At 46.4% G+C, this 17,578-nt stretch overlaps 1 protein-coding gene across 1 annotated transcript; it reads left to right on the plus strand.

Annotated features, from left to right (window-relative positions):
- Window positions 1–3,756: 3,756 nt before the first annotated feature.
- Window positions 3,757–15,173, plus strand: LOC107387292 (protein FAM171A2). Its single transcript, XM_015962180.3, has 8 exons — window positions 3,757–3,997; window positions 9,397–9,624; window positions 10,435–10,527; window positions 10,750–10,908; window positions 12,088–12,267; window positions 12,387–12,500; window positions 13,340–13,466; window positions 13,540–15,173. The coding sequence occupies exons 1-8, from the start codon at window positions 3,898–3,900 to the stop codon at window positions 15,011–15,013; spliced, it is 2,475 nt and encodes an 824-aa protein (XP_015817666.1). The 5' UTR covers window positions 3,757–3,897; the 3' UTR covers window positions 15,014–15,173.
- The last annotated feature ends 2,405 nt before the right edge of the window (window positions 15,174–17,578 follow it).

Consider the following 17,578-nt stretch of genomic DNA (forward strand, 5'->3'; position numbering starts at 1 on the left):
AAGTCATGGCCAGGGTCGCCAACATGCCCTCCGGGGATCCCCTGGTTCCGTCCCACTTCTCTGGAAGGCTGAGGCGTGGTTCCATCCTGTCAGGAACAGCTGCGGTCTGACGTTGCAGAGCGGTGGTCAGCTGGAGTACTAGTTCGGTGAGTGACTCGATCTTAGTTGCTTGGCGATCAGCTATGGCACGGAGCTGGTTCATTTCTGCCGTATGCTGATCCAAGGTTGCGCGCTGTTGAGCCACTTCGGCACGCAGACGCGCGAACTCCGCTGGGTCAACTTTGGGCTCAGTCATCCTGTCAGGTTCGTTGGCAGATCTGAAGCGTGACTGAGAGTTCTGTTGCCCAGATGCGGAGAGACGGAGATAACCGGCGTGGTTATTTCCTGTAGGTGTAGCTTGAGGGTTTAGAGGGCTGGTAAGCCTGGAGACTCGATGCAAAGTCTGGTGAGAACGATGACTGAGCAATGAATGAAACGCCGGCACTTCCTTAAGTAGTGTCGGCGTGATGACGTCAGTCGCCACGTTAGTGGCAGGAATGAATGGAATGCAGTCAGCTGGAGGAGTTCGTGACAACTCTCGGGATCCCACAGCTTCATTTTAGCCCAGTCACTAGCGCGTTTTATTACAATGATCCAACGTTTGCGGCGCTCCGGATCTTGGGGAATCCTGTAGAAGGCTCATTCCTTATGTCGTCCGTGTCTGTTCTGCATTCTGGGGCACAACAGGAATCTACCATATTTCCTGTTTGATTGAGTTTTCTGACAACAACAAATAGTCCAGCTGCGGGCTTCTGCATGCCAATGTGGCGCCGTTTCGATTTGAACTGTTGCATGCCGCCGATGCCGGGAGAAATGACATCAACGAATGGGGAGGGGATTTGATCCTGCCCAGTGGTAACGGGGGTGAACTACATCATGGTCCTGTTACCTGTTAAACTTTTATAGCTAGAATCTAGACCCAAAAAATAACACTTGTCAATGTCAAGACATGCGACCCCAGATGTTTCTGATTTGACAATAGAGCCTTCTTTTAAAAAAGTAAAAGGAGAAAAAAGAAAAGCACTTCAACTAATTTTCTTTAGGAAAGATCCATTTATGATAATTTAGTTGATTTTGTTCAAACAGTTATACTGGAAATCAGTGGCAGGTGTTGAAAAATGTCTTAGTGGGGCTATGAGTGACATACTTCCCTTTTTTGTTCTTACAGTAGGACAAAAGAAGTATGTAGTCAGCCTCTAAATGTGCAATTTCTTCCACTTAAAACATGAGAGAGGCCTGTCGTATACCTCAACTATGAGAGACAAAATTAGAAAAAAAAATCCACAAAATCACATTGGCTGTTCTTTTTATTTATTTGCCTCACAGTGTGTCTTAATATAATAAAATTAACAATTGGAAAATGACTACAATCCAAAACAACCATTAATTTACCTTCTCCATATCAGCAGTTTTACATAAAAAGTCGATTTTCAAATTTACAGATAAAGTAGACTATTAAAAAAATAACAATAGTACCATGTGATGCTTTAAAGGGCAACTGCAGTCAATACTTTCCCTTTTTGTCTTTATTCATAATTTGTTTTTTTCTTAATTAGATTTCCAGCTTGAGTTTTCAATCTCCAGTAGTCTGTTTCTCAATTATTCATCTGCTCAAGGCTGCGCACCTCATAGTGAAATACTCAGCAACAGGTATGATTTCAGCTTTATCTGTATAGTGTGTGTGTGTGTGTGTGTGTGTGTGTGTGTGTGTGTGTGTGTGTGTGTGTGTGTGTGTGTGTGTGTGTGTGTGTGTGTGTGTGTGTGTGTGTGTGTGTGTGTGTGTGTGTGTGTGTGTGTGTGTGAACGAAGGAGTGGAGAGGGGAAAGGGAGATTCTGTAACTTCTGAGCATGCTAACTGGCTATTTTTCCGTAGTAGGGGAACTGGCCAATTCAATGGAGTCCAGACCCCTACAACCCCTACCAAAGTGTTAAAGGTTGAATATGGAATAGTTTAATAAAAAAAACTATATATTTTTTTAAATAATACTTCCACTGGGCATTTAGATGTGTGCAGAATGAAGGTACCGCATTTCCTTCAAAAGCTATATTTTAATTTAATAATAAAATATTTATTTTGACAACAGGCACTGGGTTAATGTTTACATCTACCCGCCAGTAGAGGGCGCTATGGCCAAATACAGTAAATAGTCTGCTTGGCACAGTCTGCCACTGTGCAAAATGGTGGACTCGGCAAGTCACTCTAAAGTCAAAACTACGACCAATCCTTCATAACGGGACATTTACAATGATTGGAAAATGATTTTGCATGATTGGACAAGGACAAAATTGTTGATGCCCTTGGTCAATGAAAGAAAACCCCACAATGGTCACATAAATAACTTGAATCTGGCAATAATAATAATAAATAAATAAATTGTGAAATTTAACCAATGAAAGTGTAGGAATTGGTAAATTGAGTGCTTTAAGAGCTTAATATATTACCTCTACTTATGACCAATAAGCTGTGATACTTTATGTAAATATAGAGTATCAACCTGCTTGGTCTTTGGATGTTTAATCAGAAGATTCTATGATTTTTTGTTTATTCAGGGATTGTAAACACTTTGTTTTGATTCAGGAAAGAGTCAGGTTTATAAAAGTAAGAATTTATTTTCCAAACAATTAAAACATGACAAGTTAACTAATATTTACTGTGATGGATGGATCTAGGTGGATGAAATGTGATGTATGGTGCCTATATGTGTGAATATGATGCTATCAGCACTCTCGTATCTAAGAGCTGAGTTCTGGCTGTAAAAGGGAAAGAATGTGGTTTGTGTTAAGCTATAAGGTTGATTATTATTAAAAAGGCATCAGACGCTATCTGTGTGTTTGGAAGACCCTCTTCATGGATCCGAAGGTCAGAGAGGTCAGATGACCTCTGGCACCGAGGTTGTAGTATACCATAGCACCGACCCTTCAGTCCAGAGATGTTTTCCGGGTCACAACAGATGGATGGAACCGTTGGCGTCTCGGAGGACTCTTAAGGAGTCGGAACAACATCACCCACCCAAGCCCAATAGTGACTTTTTAAATGACTTCTCCTCATTACTCACCCAGCTCACCTTTTCCCCCAATGTCATCCTGCTTGGTGATATAAATATTCATATGGACAACTTGAACCTCCCCCTCCCCAGAGACTTCTCCTCCTGCCTCAACAGCTTCGATTTTCAAACATATTCTAATTTTCCCACGCATATTAAAGGCCACTCTCTTGATCTAATCTGCTGCTCTGGTCAGATGCAGCAAAGCAGCCCCAGAACATAACACAGCCTCCTCCATGTTTCACAGTAGGGACAGTGTTCTTTTCTTGGTTTGCTTCAATTTCCATCAATGAGCATAGAGCTGATGTACCTTGAAATAAAGTTCCAGTTTTGTCTCAGCTGTCCATCGGACATTCTCTCAGAAGCTTTGTCAACATGTAGATTGGCATATTCCAGTCTGGCATTTCAATGATTTGTTTTCAACAAGGGTGTTCTGCATGGTCGTCTCCGTAGCGTGAATGTGTGTGAATGGGTGAATGGCTGATTAATTGTGTGTGTGTGTGTGTGTGTGTGTGTGTGTGTGTGTGTTTTCCCTCCATGACGGTGATGGTAGGCTATGATTTTTATTGTGGGAAAATATTAGAAAATTAATTTACTTTATTTAAACTTAGTAGTGGGGTGTGTGTGTGTGTGTGTGTGTGTGTGTGTGTGTGTGTGTGAGTGTGTGTGTGTTCCACCGGAGGTCAGCAGAGGGAAGCGTTTCTCTGCTCAGAGACAATAAACACCAGGCGAAGCCCGCCACGGATCTCCAGATCTCCTTCTGAGGGTCTACCATGTAATCTCTGACCTGCAGACCAGACATGTAGCCAGCAGGATGCCGCCCCACTGGATCTCCCGTTTGCTGCTCTTCGTGTCGGTGTGCTCGGTTCGGGGGGCGCTGGCCAAATCCGTACCGGAGCACCCGGCAGCGTTCGGTAAGCCCGCCGTGCAGGGATGCAGCACAATGAGATGGGAGTGGTTGGTGCATTTTATGGCTTTTGTCGACAAGCCGTTGGAGGTGTGCGGCGCTTGTTTCAAGATGGAAGCCGCTGATCGGAGGTTCGTGCTGCTGGTTCCGATCTCAAAGGCGGGTTCTACAGTGGCGGGGAGTCTGGAGGCCTGCTGGAGCTCCTTGTTGTGTTGGTGATCTTGTGGTTTGATGTGAGCTCAGGCCTGGGTCTGCTTCAGTCAGGCCTTCGTGGTTCCGGACTGGTTCCGCTGGTTGTGACGGACCCAGATCAGATGCAGCCAGTGTGATGCAGCAGCAGACTCCTGTGTTGTTCTGCTCCGTTCTGTAGGACATTATATAATAATCTGATCATGCATGGATGGTCCCAGTCTGCAGGGATCCAGTCCTCATACATGCAATAATAAAAACATGCATGACCGGAATACAGCTGCATCAACCTGCACTCAGGTTTTATGGAAATAACTGACCCTGATGAAATACCTCATTCTAATGCTGTTGGTGCGTTGGAATTATGTTTATTTAATCAATAACTTTATTATTCTATTATGTGTTATGTGAAGGTTAATAGCTGAATCAGCTGACAAATAAATAAGTTCAGACTATTATCCAAATGATGCTTTATCTAAAATGGGTTATTTGCAAATTAACATACAAACAAAAAAGTCTGCTTCTCAGTAAACTGATGATTTCATGCTTTAGTTTCAGTTTAAAAAAACTTCATCATCATGTAAGTAATAATTAAAACAGGTTAACTGTTAATTAACAAGAACAATAATGAAGAATGGACTAATTCCGAATTATTTATCATCAGCATATATGATTTGATGCTTCAAACCAAAGCTATATGCTCTGTTGGGTGTTCCACCCAGCATTCAGTTTTGCTCAGTTTTGTCTAGAGGAGTCTGGAAAAGGGAGAATAAATAATGTACCGCAATGTACTTTGAGGGCAAAATTATCACAATAATCATTTTAATTCAGTACAAACAGTGTAAATAGTGTTTACCGGTGATGTAAGAAAATATTGACATGGCAATATATCGTGATTTTTTCCAGCAATATTATATCGATATTCAAAAGTCGTGTATCTAATTTTTGGAAGAATTTACATGCAAACATTTGTGTATTTTCTTTTCTTTTGGTGCAATTCAAATATCGGCCACTAGTTGCAGCCATTTGCAATGGGTTTTGTTTCCACCATTGAAATGTAAATCTGGGGTTTGCATTTTGTTAGCCCCAAGACTGCCTGTGTGTTGGGGTTTACCCCGGGGGACGAGAGGGTAGCTTCCCTGCGCTTTTGGGTCGAGGAACGGGTCCTGACTGTTGTTTGTGCTTATGGGCCAAATATCAGTTCAGAGTACCCACCCTTTTTGGAGTCCCTGGGACGAGTGCTTGATAGTACTCCATCAGGGGACTCCATTGTTCTGCTGGGGGACTTCAATGCTCACGTGGGAAATGACAGCATGACCTGGAGGGGTGTGATTGGGAGGAACAGCCCGCCTGATCTGAACTCGAGTGGTGTTTCGTTATTGGACTTCTGTGCAAGCAGCAGTTTGGCCATAACGAACACCATGTTTGAACATAAGGATGTCCATCGGTTCACTTGGTACCAGGGCAGCCTAGGTCGCAGGTTGATGATAGACTTTGTAGTCGTATCATCTGACCTGCGGCCGTATGTTTTGGACACCCGAGTGAAGAGAGGAGCAGAGTTGTCAACTGACCACCACCTGGTGGTGAGTTGGACCAGATGGCAGGGGAAGATGTCGCGTAGACCTGGCAGACCCAAATGCATAGTGAGGTTCTGCTGGGAACGCTTGGCAGAAGAACCTGTCAAGATGGTCTTCAACTCCCACCTCCGGCAGAGCTTTGACCGTGTCCCGAGAGCAGTGCGTTACATCGACTCCGAGTGGGCCTTTTTCCACTCTGCGATTGTTGAGGCGGCTGTTGCTAGCTGTGATCGCAAGGTGGCCTGTGCCAGTCGTGGTGGCAACCCACGTACCCGCTGGTGGACACCAGAGGTTTGGGGAGCCGTCAGGCTGAAGAAGGAGGCCTACAGGGCGTGGCTGGTCTGTGGGTCTCCAGAGGCAGCAGGCGGGCACTTGAAAGCCAAGCGGGGTGCAGCAGTGGCAGTTGCCGAGGCAAAATCTCGGGCGTAGGAGGAGTTTGGTGAGACCATGGAGAAAGACTATCGATCGGCGCCAAAGAGATTCTGGCAAACTGTCCGGCGCCTCAGGAGAAGGAGGCAGCAACTCGCTCACGCTGTTAACAGTGGGGATGGGGAGCTGCTGACGTCAACTGGGGCTATAGTCGGGCGTTGGAAGGAAAACTTTGAGGAGCTCCTCAATCTCACCTATGCGCATTCCGAGGAGGAGCCAGAGCTGGGAGACCTGGGGATGGACTGTCCAATCTCTGGGGCAGAAGTTGCTGAGGTAGTCAAACAACTACACAGCGGCGGATCCCCAGGGATGGATGAGATTTGTCCTGGGTATCTCAAGGCTATGGATGTTGTAGGGCTGTCATGGTTGACACGTCTCTGCAATATCGCGTGGTCATCGGGGCAGTTCCTGTTGAGTGGCAGACCGAGGTGGTGGTCCCCATCTTTAAGAAGGGTGACCTGAGGGTGTGTTCCAACTATAGGGGGATCACACTCCTCAGCCTCCCTGGAAAGGTCTACTCCAAGGTACTGGAGAGGAGGGTCCGATCGATAGTTGAATCTCAGATTGAGGAGGAGCAATGTGGTTTTCGTCCTGGCCGTGGAACTGTGGACCAGCTCTACACCCTTGCAAGGGTGATGGAGGGGGCATGGGAGTTTGCCCAACCAATCCACATGTGCTTTGTGGATTTGGAGAAGGCTTATGACCGTGTCCCCAGGGGCACCCTGTGGGGGACGCTCCAGGAGTATGGGGTGGGTGGCTTTCTGTTAAGGGCCATTCAGTCCCTTTACCAGAGGAGCGTGAGTTTGGTCCACATAGCCGGTAGTAAGTCAGACCTGTTCCCGGTGAGGGTTGGACTCCGCCAGGGCTGCCCCTTGTCATCGGTTCTGTTCATAACCTTTATGGACAGAATTTCTAGGCGCAGCAGTGGTGTGGAGTGTGTCAAGTTTGGTGGCAGGAGAATCTCGTCTCTGCTTTTTGCGGATGATGTGGTCCTCCTAGCTTCATCCAGCTCTGACCTTCAGCTCTTGTTGGGTAGGTTCGCGGCCGAGTGTGAAGCGGCTGGGATGAGGATCAGCACCTCCAAATCTGAGACCATGGTTCTCGACCGGAAAAGGGTGGCTTGCCAACTCTGGGTCGGGAGAGAGGTCCTACCTCAAGTGGAGGAGTTTAAGTATCTCGGGGTCTTGTTCACGAGTGAGGGTTGGAGGGATCGGGGGATTGACAGGCGGATTGGTTCAGCGTCTGCAGTGATGCGGACGCTGAGTCGATCTGTGGTGGTGAAGAGGGAGCTGAGCCAGAAAGCCAGGCTCTCGATTTACTGGTCGATCTACATCCCAATCCTCACCTATGGTCATGAGCTTTGGGTAATGACCAAAAGAACGAGATCGCAGACACAAGCGGCTGAAATGAGTTTCCTCCGTAGGGTGGCCGGGCTCAGCCTTAGAGTTAGGGTGAGGAGCTCGGACATTCGGGAGGGACTCAGAGTAGAACCGCTGCTCCTCCGGAGTCAGTTGAGGTGGCTTGGGCGTCTGGTCAGGATGCCTCCTGGACGCCTCCCTGGGGAGGTGTTTCGGACATGTCCTGCCGGCAGGAGGCCCCCGGGTCGACAGAGGACACGTTGGAGAGGTTACTTCTCCTTTCTGGTCCGGGAACGCCTTGGGGTCCTGCCGGAGGAGCTGGTGGAGTTGGCTGGGGAAAGGACGGTCTGGAGCTCCCTAGATGGGATGCTGCCCCTGCGACCCGGACCCAGATAAGCGGAAGAAGACAACGACGACGAAATGTAAATCCCTCTGTTATGGGTCAGAGACCTCATGTTAATCATACAAAGTATCAGTATAGACTGTTTATTCAATTTTCCTACAATAAATTCAGTCAAAAAATCTCTAATATTGTCTGACTGAATGTATCGTGATGTATCGTATCGTCTCCCCCGTGTTGTGTTGCGTATCGTATCGCCAGAATTTCACCAATACACATCCCTAATGTTTATTGTAATACACTTATTATAAAAACATAGACCCAAAATAACCTATTTATAAGAAAATAATAAGCATATTCTCCACCCTTTCACGTTATGCATTCAGACTAGAAGGGGTACACTTGGTCCTGCACAGTTACTTTCTTCTAGTCCTCTGGAGGAGGGTGAGAAGTCCCACGGTGCCTTTGACTGCTCTGAGTGAGGAAATCCTCTCCAAGCACAAGAGTCTTTATTGTTCCATTAATAGATGACAGCATTCATCCATGCTCAATAGACATGCACACACACACACACACACACACACACACACACACACACACGCGCGCACGCACACACACACACACACACACACGCACACGCACACACACACACACACACACACACACACACACACACACGCGCACACACACACACACACACACACACGCACACGCACACGCACACACACACACACACACACACACACACACACACACACACACACACACACACACATTTGCATGCTGTTCATATAGCTGCCATCAGAGCAACTGCTGCTGTCTCAGGACTCTAGCTGGAGAGCAGAGCTCCACGGGAACTGAGCTGGGTAACAACAAGGCAGCTTTTGGAGAGTCAGCATGTATCCATGGAAACGGTGTGACCCACATCCACCCCGTCCAAGAGGCGGGATGAGAAACAAAATGTTTCCGGGCTGAAAACACGAGGATGAGATTTGTCTGAGATGGTCTCAAACATCCTCTTCATCAGGACGTAATCCATGGCAGCTGGAGGAGACAGCAGCAGAGAGGCTGGACACAAACATGATAAATAAACCAGTCACTTAAATGTTCCAATCATCATCGAGATGCTCCTCGTCGCTTCATCTGCTCAGATCCCAACATGGATCTGTGTTTTCATTAGCTTGTTAGCTAAACGGATAACTCTTACTCCATCTTAAAGACTTCAGATAACAAGAATCCTGACCTCTGACCTTCGGGATCATTTAGGATGGGATTATTATGGAGCAGCTTTATGATTTTGTACTGTGAACCAACCAAGGTGACTAGTCACCACCTGAAACTAACACTTCAAACAGATGATAGGGGATTACAGCAACCCAAGGCTCTGTTAGGTGTGAATACTTGTAATTCCTGAAATATTTAGTATACAGTAAACCCAAACATCATGATGAATTAACAAATTACTCTTTCATCTTTTTTGCTTCAGAAATAGTTTTATTTTTTTGTCTTTCAGAGGTACAAATAAAAGTCCAGGTGTTTGACAACAGCAACCTGTCTCCGTTAGCGGACGCTCAGATAGCCGTCCAGGGGAATCAGACGTTCCTGGCGTCCAGCCGAGCAGGCAGCGATGGCGTGGTGAGGGTCAGCTTCCCGTACCGAGTGGGCACGTGGGTCATCATCACCGCCTCCAAACAGGATTACATCACCAACTCGGTGCCGTGGCACTCCAACCGCATCCCCTGTAGGTCCTCAGTGTTCCTCCGGCACGCCTCAACAGCCCCTCCTCCTGCGGAGTCAGTTAGGATGTGTTTCACATGCAGGAGGCAGATAGGTTAACAATTTAACTGTTAGATAAAGATTAAAAACTACATTTCTCAGAGATAAATGAAAGAAGCGGCTGTAAATGATTCATCAGCAGTCACAGCTGCTTCACATCACATTTTTCACAGTTTGTTCTTAAACAGAAAATCTAAAAATAGAAGCAGGGGCATGAGCGACGTTGACTTAGTGGATTTTTTTGCAGTTCAGACTTCAGTTTGATGGTTTCAACTAAATCACTTGTTACACCAAAGGCTGTTACTCTTGTGTGCTTTTTGTTGCTTTAAATGGAGTTAAAACAGGTCTCAGATTCAGCACAGGCCAAACATTATACAAGTATATCATATTATAGAGTAAACGGTGGCGCCCCCAGAAAGGTTTCATAGGGGTGGCCATGCGGCCAGAGAAGATTTTGGAGTGGCACACCAAATTGATCCTCGTAGTAAATCTGAGGGGGTTCAGCCTGTAGTGATGCAATAAATTCTTTTTTATATATTTTCATTAAAAAACAACATTAATGTAACTTATTAAAGAACGCTGGTCTTCCCTGTGTGGACAGTGGGGTGCCCAGCAATTTTCTAGGGGGTGGCCACCCCTTGGGGGAGCCTCTGAGTATAAAGGAGTTCTGTTCTGACAAAAAGAAAAAAAAAACCTTAAAGGTAAAATTGATGAGAACTGTTTGGGGGTTAGGCTGTGAAATGTGCTGACGTTATTTTGTAACTTCCTGTTTCAGTGTACGCGTCGGTCAGCCTGTACCTCCTGGCTGAGAGACCTGGAACTCTCATCCTGTACGATGACGTCCTGCAGGTGCTCTCCGGGTCTCCAGGTGATCAGATGTTCTAAACAGTCAGGAGCTCTCTGATGCTAATGGGACTATTAAGTGATGATTCCTCTGGTCTGGTCTCTGTTCTGTAGCTTAAACATGTCCATGACCGTATTATTCCACTCTGCTGTGTTGCTTTATGTCCTCTCTTCCCCCGTCCTCCTCCTGGCTGCTGCATGTTTTGGTCTTTTTAAACTTATACAATTCAGACTCTTGGTTTTTCAGGAGCTCACAACCAGCCACTGGTTCAGCTCCAGAGGAAGTCCATCCAGCTCCCTCCCAGCTCCAACTACACCACGCTGTCGGCCGCTCTGACCACCGCCAGGAGTCAGTATGAGATCGGTGGATTCCCGTTCCTCCTGGGCCAGGAGACCAACAGTTCAGGTTGGACACACCTGGAATGTATTTGATGATGGAAAGTCTTGACACGACAAAATCTATATGTGTTCCACACATGTATGTGCAGAAACGTAAAGGGGCATAAGTCAGTGCGCATATATGCAAATATCTCCAGGAAGGTAAAGATGATTTTATTCTGCAGTTAGTGATTAGTACGTATATCTTTAACATCTTTTAGACCACAGAATCAAGCTCTGCGTGTTACAAACCTCCAGATTTTTGGTGTAGAAAACAATCCAAAGCAAACTTTAGTCAGATCTGCGGAGGAAGTGACTAAAGTTGAAAGTGCGCCTGCTGCTGACTGCTTCTCATGTTGAACCAAGGAGCATGACCCATGGATGGAGGGTGATTGCTCAGTAATGAGAGGAGCTGATGCTGATGTCGGGGACTTGTTTCTGGGTGTCATTCTCGACAGCTCCCTTTCTTTTCAGGCTCACATTAATAACTTAATTCGGTCAGCATACTTCCATCTACGTTCCATAAACCGTCTTCGTCCCTCACTGACCCCTCACACTGCCGCCATTCTCGTCCACAGCCTCGTCACCTCCCGTCTCGACTATTGCAATTCACTTCTTTATGGTCTCCCCAACAAACTCCTTCATAAACTGCAACTGGTCCAGAATTCAGCAGCCCGTATTATCACCAGAACCCCTTCCTTTCACCACATCACGCCGGTTCTCCAGCAGCTCCACTGGCTCCCAGTTAAATTCAGGCCCATCTTCAAAATTCTCCTCCATACATTCAAAGCAATCCACAACCTCTCTCCTCCATATATCTCAGACCTTATAAGTATTCACACCCCGTCCCGTTCACTCAGATCTTCTTCTTCCATCCATCTTGCGGTTCCTTCTGCCCGTCTCGCTACCATGGGGAGCAGAGCTTTCAGCCGCTCTGCTCCTCGACTCTGGAACTCACTTCCCCCAGACATCAGGAACATCGACAGTTTTACCCTTTTCCAATCAAAACTCAAAACACATATGTTTAAATCTGCCTACAACCTCTGATTTTATTGAAATGTTTCTCTCTGTTTTTTCTTCTTTGGGTTTTATTATTGTTTTATTGTATTTTATTACGTGTTTTGTGTAAAGTGACCTTGGGTGTCCTGAAAGGCGCTTTGAAATAAAATGTATTATTATTATTATTATTATTACTTGTCTCCTTCAGGTGTAGACACCGGATGGGCCGACCTGACAGCACTCGCCGTCGTCAGCATCCAGCTCTTTAACAGAGATGGCACCTCCATCAACGTCTCGGATCCGATCCACGTCTCAGTGCCGCTGCCATCTGACACTCGTAACAGGATGGCCACCAGCATCCCCGCCTGGCTCTACCAACCAAAGACGGGTGAGGGAACCACATCAGTCATGGATTGCGGTTATATAACACTCCAGATTTGGATCAGAGCTGATAAAATATAAATCTTTAGAAATGTTCTAGTCGGAATTATGTGTTGGTTATTTCAGGACTGTGGGTTCGAAACGGGACGGGCTATATCAAAAAGGATGGGACACAGTTTGTGTGGAACGTCGTGGTTCCTCAGATGGGATACTGGTTGGCCGCCTTTCCTTCGTCTTCAGGTACGGAGCTCCAGTCTGGATCCGATCAGCGGCAATGCTGTTGGGTCAGAACACCTGCCTGCACACGCGTGAAGTCGTTTCACAGAACATTTACATGATGGAGCCTCTAGCTCAGGGGTGTCAAACATGCGGCCCGCGGGCCGAATCCGGCCCGCAAGCGGGTTAAATCTGGCCCGCGAGATGGTTGTGTAATCTTTATTTTCATACTTTACAATGTAGAGTGAAAATAAACTTATCTTTGTGAGCAAGTTTTCTCTGTAATGAGTATAAATAAAACAAAGCTGCGCTCAAGGCTCACACAAGAACTTGAATCACATCCTGAAGTTGGCCGCCACTCAGGATGTGACTTCTGATGTTGATGTGCTGGTGAAAGCCAAAAGATGTAAAGTAAAATGAGTCGAATATACTTTAAGTGCTGCATGAAACTGATCTAGCCATGTGATCTGTAAGCTCTTTGAATCACTAAGGAATGTTTTTTATTAGATTTTTTTTTTCTTCAAATTTTCAAGTACACTTCAGGTGTTGTACTTGTACTACACTGTCCTCAGGCTCCAGCCTTGTTTTATATTGATTGTATTAAAACAAAGAAAACAATCTGAAGTTGTTTTTAATTTACCGGTCCGGCCCACTTGGGACTAGATTTCCCTCAATGTGGCCCCTGAGCTAAAATGAGTTTGACACCGCTGCTCTAGCTGAAGCTGGTTGCTGATCGTTTTCCTGTTTAAACGTGTCTCTTACACTGGTAGAGAGAACAGAAACGACTCCTGAGTCTGGCTCTTGCTGATGTGATGAAGGTGGAACATGTGAAGACGACTGATGACTCGTGAATTGTTTTGCAGGTTTTGGTTTATCTCATCCAGGTCTGAGGGACATCACCACCTACCACACCCTGTTCCTGCTCTCCATCCTGGCTTCTCTGGCCCTGCTGGTCCTGATCCTACTCTGTGTGTTGCTCTATTACTGCCGGTGAGGAGGCTCACACGTTTCGCTGCTTATTAACTCAAAACTTGATTCTTTACCTTCTCTGTTCTCCTTCCAGACGGAGGTGTTTGAAACCTCGCCGGCATCAGGGAAAGCCCCACACCTCCAATCTGAATGGAGCCAAGAGGGACCAGGGCACGTCGACTTCACGTCTGAATCTGATCTGCGGAGGCCATGTTGAATCGGGACCGTCCAATGACAAATCCGACTTGTCCCCTTCCCGGGACTACCAGAGTTCAAGGGAGGACTTAACGAAACACATTCCAGCTCACATGCTCCGACACACGAAGGGAAAGCATCCCTCAGGTTCTCAGCGAGGGGAGAGCTTCCCCATGAAGGTCACGCGAGCTACAGAGACCAATAACCTGGACAACCCCCTTCTTCACGAAGACTACAACCGGAGCTACAGCCCCAAGGACGGCAAAGAGTCTGAATACCACAGACACCACAGTGCCAATGACAATCGAGGATATGCGTCTGATCCACCGTCCCCGCCTCGCTTCCAGGGCTACGTGCCAAGTCAGTCGGACAAACCTCCAGAATATTCCGCTGCAGCTGCAGACAGCATTGCCCGTCCCACCTCCCTCAACACTCAACCGGGTCAGATCATCTTCTGCAGCTCCATCGACCAGATGAAAGAGAACATGTACCGAAGCATGGTGCCGACCCTGGTCATCCCGGCCCACTACATGCGCCTGCCACCAGAGTTTTCTGGCAAGGACGGTAAGGACCAGAAGGACCAGGATAAAGATGGGATGCAGATGGGAGGAAGCCAACAGCATCACCACCACTCCCAGAAACAAGGCCAGCTGCAGCAAGGTGGAGCCCAAGGGGACGACTCAGAGGAGCCGAGCTGGGCATCTGACTCGTCCGGCGGAGCCGTGACCATCCCTGTGCTCTTCAACGACTCCACTATGGCCCAGATGAATGGAGAACTTCAGGCTCTGACTGAGAAGAAGCTGCTAGAGCTGGGTGTCAAGCAGCACCCGCGGGCCTGGTTCATCTCCCTGGATGGACGTGATAACGCTCATGTTCGCCACTCTTATATAGATGTTAGCAATGACCTAAGTGGTGGTGGGTTGGGATGTGGCTCCAGCAGCACTCAGCGAGACGTCAACCTCGAGCCACCTCTTGTGTCCCAAGATCGAAAGTCAGCCGCTAACCGGAAAGGTAAGGATGAGCGCTGGGGGACAGGAGGACGGAAGAGCCACGGTGTCAGCAGCAGCGGGAAGAATTATTCCAAACTGGCGTATCCCGACCACAGCGAGCCAAGCAGCAGCGAAGGACGCCCTGTATCGCCTGAAGAAAACTCCCTAACTCCTCTTCTGGACGAAGGACCGTCTTCACATGGATCCACCAACACCAGAAGGGGACGCAGCCGAGGCAACAGCAGTCGCAGCAACAACAGTGAGAACCGCCGAGACTCCACGACCAGTCCTGAGGATGATCCCGACGACAAAGATGAGAACAAGAAGAGTCCATGGCAGAAGATCGAAGACCGGCCTCTCATGGTCTTCCACCCCAGGAAGTGATCTTTGTAAACTTGGAGAACTCTGATCTTTTTAACAGTCCAAGAACTGAAGAGTGAGAATGATCACAATAAGCACAGACTGCTGGAGTGGTCCGTTTCCTGGTTGCTGGTGGCGTTTCTGGTTTGGTGCGTTTGTGTTCCACCGTTCGTTCTGATTTCTTCTGCATCCGTCCTGTTCATCGTGCATTCTGTCACATCACTGAGCCTCCACCTGAGCCGACACTTTACTGACTGGAAACAGCCATAAGATAGAGCAGAACATGGGAACCGTCTGGATCATTTGTTAACTGACTGGTAATTAACAATGACTTTTGACATGAAGGATTTTTTAATGGGATTTATTAGCTTGTAGCTGAAATCAACCCCTTTTCTCTCTACTATTTTTTACACGGAAGTTCCCTGCTTTGTCCCAAATTGTAATTAGAAAATCCCTTTTTGTCCTGCAGAACATGAAAACCGTGGCAGTTGTGGAATGAATGGATGTTTTCTGCTAAGGTCTCAGCACCGCTTGGAGAGACGTTCATGACTTCTTCCTCATTATTTACTGTGTTAACGTGCTGTCGTTTGTTATTTAGATCAAATCTGTGTGTAATCTTAATCATGTTTTCTGCCAGTGACAAACTTTGCAATTCTGCCAAAAGTTTAGATTTCTGCGGCTTTCCGCCAGCAGAGACTTCTTGGTGTAAATAGATGCCCCGTTGTTTAAGAGCGTGTTTGTTTGAGGAAGATGCATGAGGATGAATGTGTGGAGCTAGCAGAAGGCACCTCGACCCCCATGTCTTTGGGTTCTTAGTCGACTCTTATTCAAGAAAACCACTGATTTACTTGATGCTGGCCGGCTGAGGTCCAGACGGTGGTTTGTCGACGAGCCTGAACCACGTCTCTCCTGTAAGTGCCTTCTATCACAGAGGACCGAGTGACAGGCAGGGCCTTTACACAGTCTGAGGAGATCAACAGGCACCAATAAGCACACTGCATGGAGCTACCATCCCTCTGGGGAGCATGCCAGCCCTTGCTGACAGGTGGCTAGGTCGTCCTTACAGTTACACTTCTTCTATAGACCCTGTTTTCCAGAAAATCTGTAAATGCTATAAGATTTTATGTGTACATGTGCATGTAATGTAGAATAGGATGTTTCTAATTCAGCCTTTTTGGAAACAATTAGGATATTTGGCACTAAATATTATTGACAGTTGCACAGAACTGTGTTGCCAAATGGACTTTCTATAAAGAAATGACTTTTCCCTGAGAGATAGATTGGTTTTTAAGTTGGGTTGTGTAAACCATGGTCAGGTTTTTACCTGCAGCAAAGTGATCTCAGTGATCAGGAGGAAATCTCAAACAGGAGTCAAGCTAACAGCTTTTAATGCAGGCGTTTTCTACACATTTTCATTTATCATTAATTGTTCATTGTGTCACAACTAGCTGTTGGCAGGAGCTAGCCATTAGCAGAACTCTGACTAGACTTTGGCAAGACCTGCTAGCCCTTAGGGACGCTGACTAGCCGTTAGCTTCCTCAGGTTTCATGCTGATCAGAAATAATCATCAGAACCCAAAGTAACATTCTTAACCGTCTCTTTGATGTTGCTGTTATAAATCTGACTTCCAGTCGTAAATGTTTACAACAACACTGGCCAACATGCTCCTGCTCCAGCATCACTGCCGTCCATTCATCAGCAGCCGTGAACTTAACGAAAACTCAGCTTTTCTGTTAGTTTCACAACAATAGAGCTCCGGACGTCACGTGACTCTCAGAGAGTAGACGCCATGTTGGCAGGCAACAAAGGTAAACAAAATGAATGGGGTCGGCTTGGATTTTACTCCGTTGGGAGTTTACTTCACACTATAAAACCCAAGAAATAGTTTTATATCGTCAGAAATTAAATAGACTAAACATCTCCGACTCTTACCGTGCCCCTGGGATACTTTTTAAAAACGCCAGAAGCTGTCGGAGCGGACCTCTTACCGGATTTGAGAAGCCCTGACATTTATAATTTATAAAACTAATTAAACAAAAACACAAATAACATAGATTTACTCGTAAGTAGTTTAAATAGAGTGCTGTGCAAACTTTGAATGTATAAACTGAACGCCAAGAGAAATCACTAGTCTGATTTTTTTCCGTGAATAAAATAAATATGTCAGGCAGGAGCGTCTCAGGATCAGTCTGAGATCTGTCTCGGTGAGACAGATAATAGCAATCCAAAGTGCTTTTTATGTGTGATCGGACAATTGATCAACCATTGCTTAAAAATTCAATACAGCTTAGCCGGTTAATTGCTGTGATCATAAGACACGTAAACGGCAGCACGCAGAAATCCCACGGAAATGTTTTACGTGATGTTTACTTGTTGCTAGTAATAAGACAGAAAAAGCCACGCCAAAATAAGTTTAGGAAGCCCACTAAGAATCATAATAAAAGCATTTAAAATAAATACCATACACAGTTGAGGAAACGTTGGTTTAAGTACCTGATATGAAGCGGTCGCTGCATAAGCGAAAACCTTTACTCTCGGGATCCCACAGTTTCATTTTAGCCCAGTCACTAGCGCGTTTTATTACAATG

Source organism: Nothobranchius furzeri, chromosome 16 (genome assembly GCF_043380555.1).
Source record: "Nothobranchius furzeri strain GRZ-AD chromosome 16, NfurGRZ-RIMD1, whole genome shotgun sequence".
Classification (NCBI taxonomy): Eukaryota; Metazoa; Chordata; class Actinopteri; order Cyprinodontiformes; family Nothobranchiidae; genus Nothobranchius; species Nothobranchius furzeri.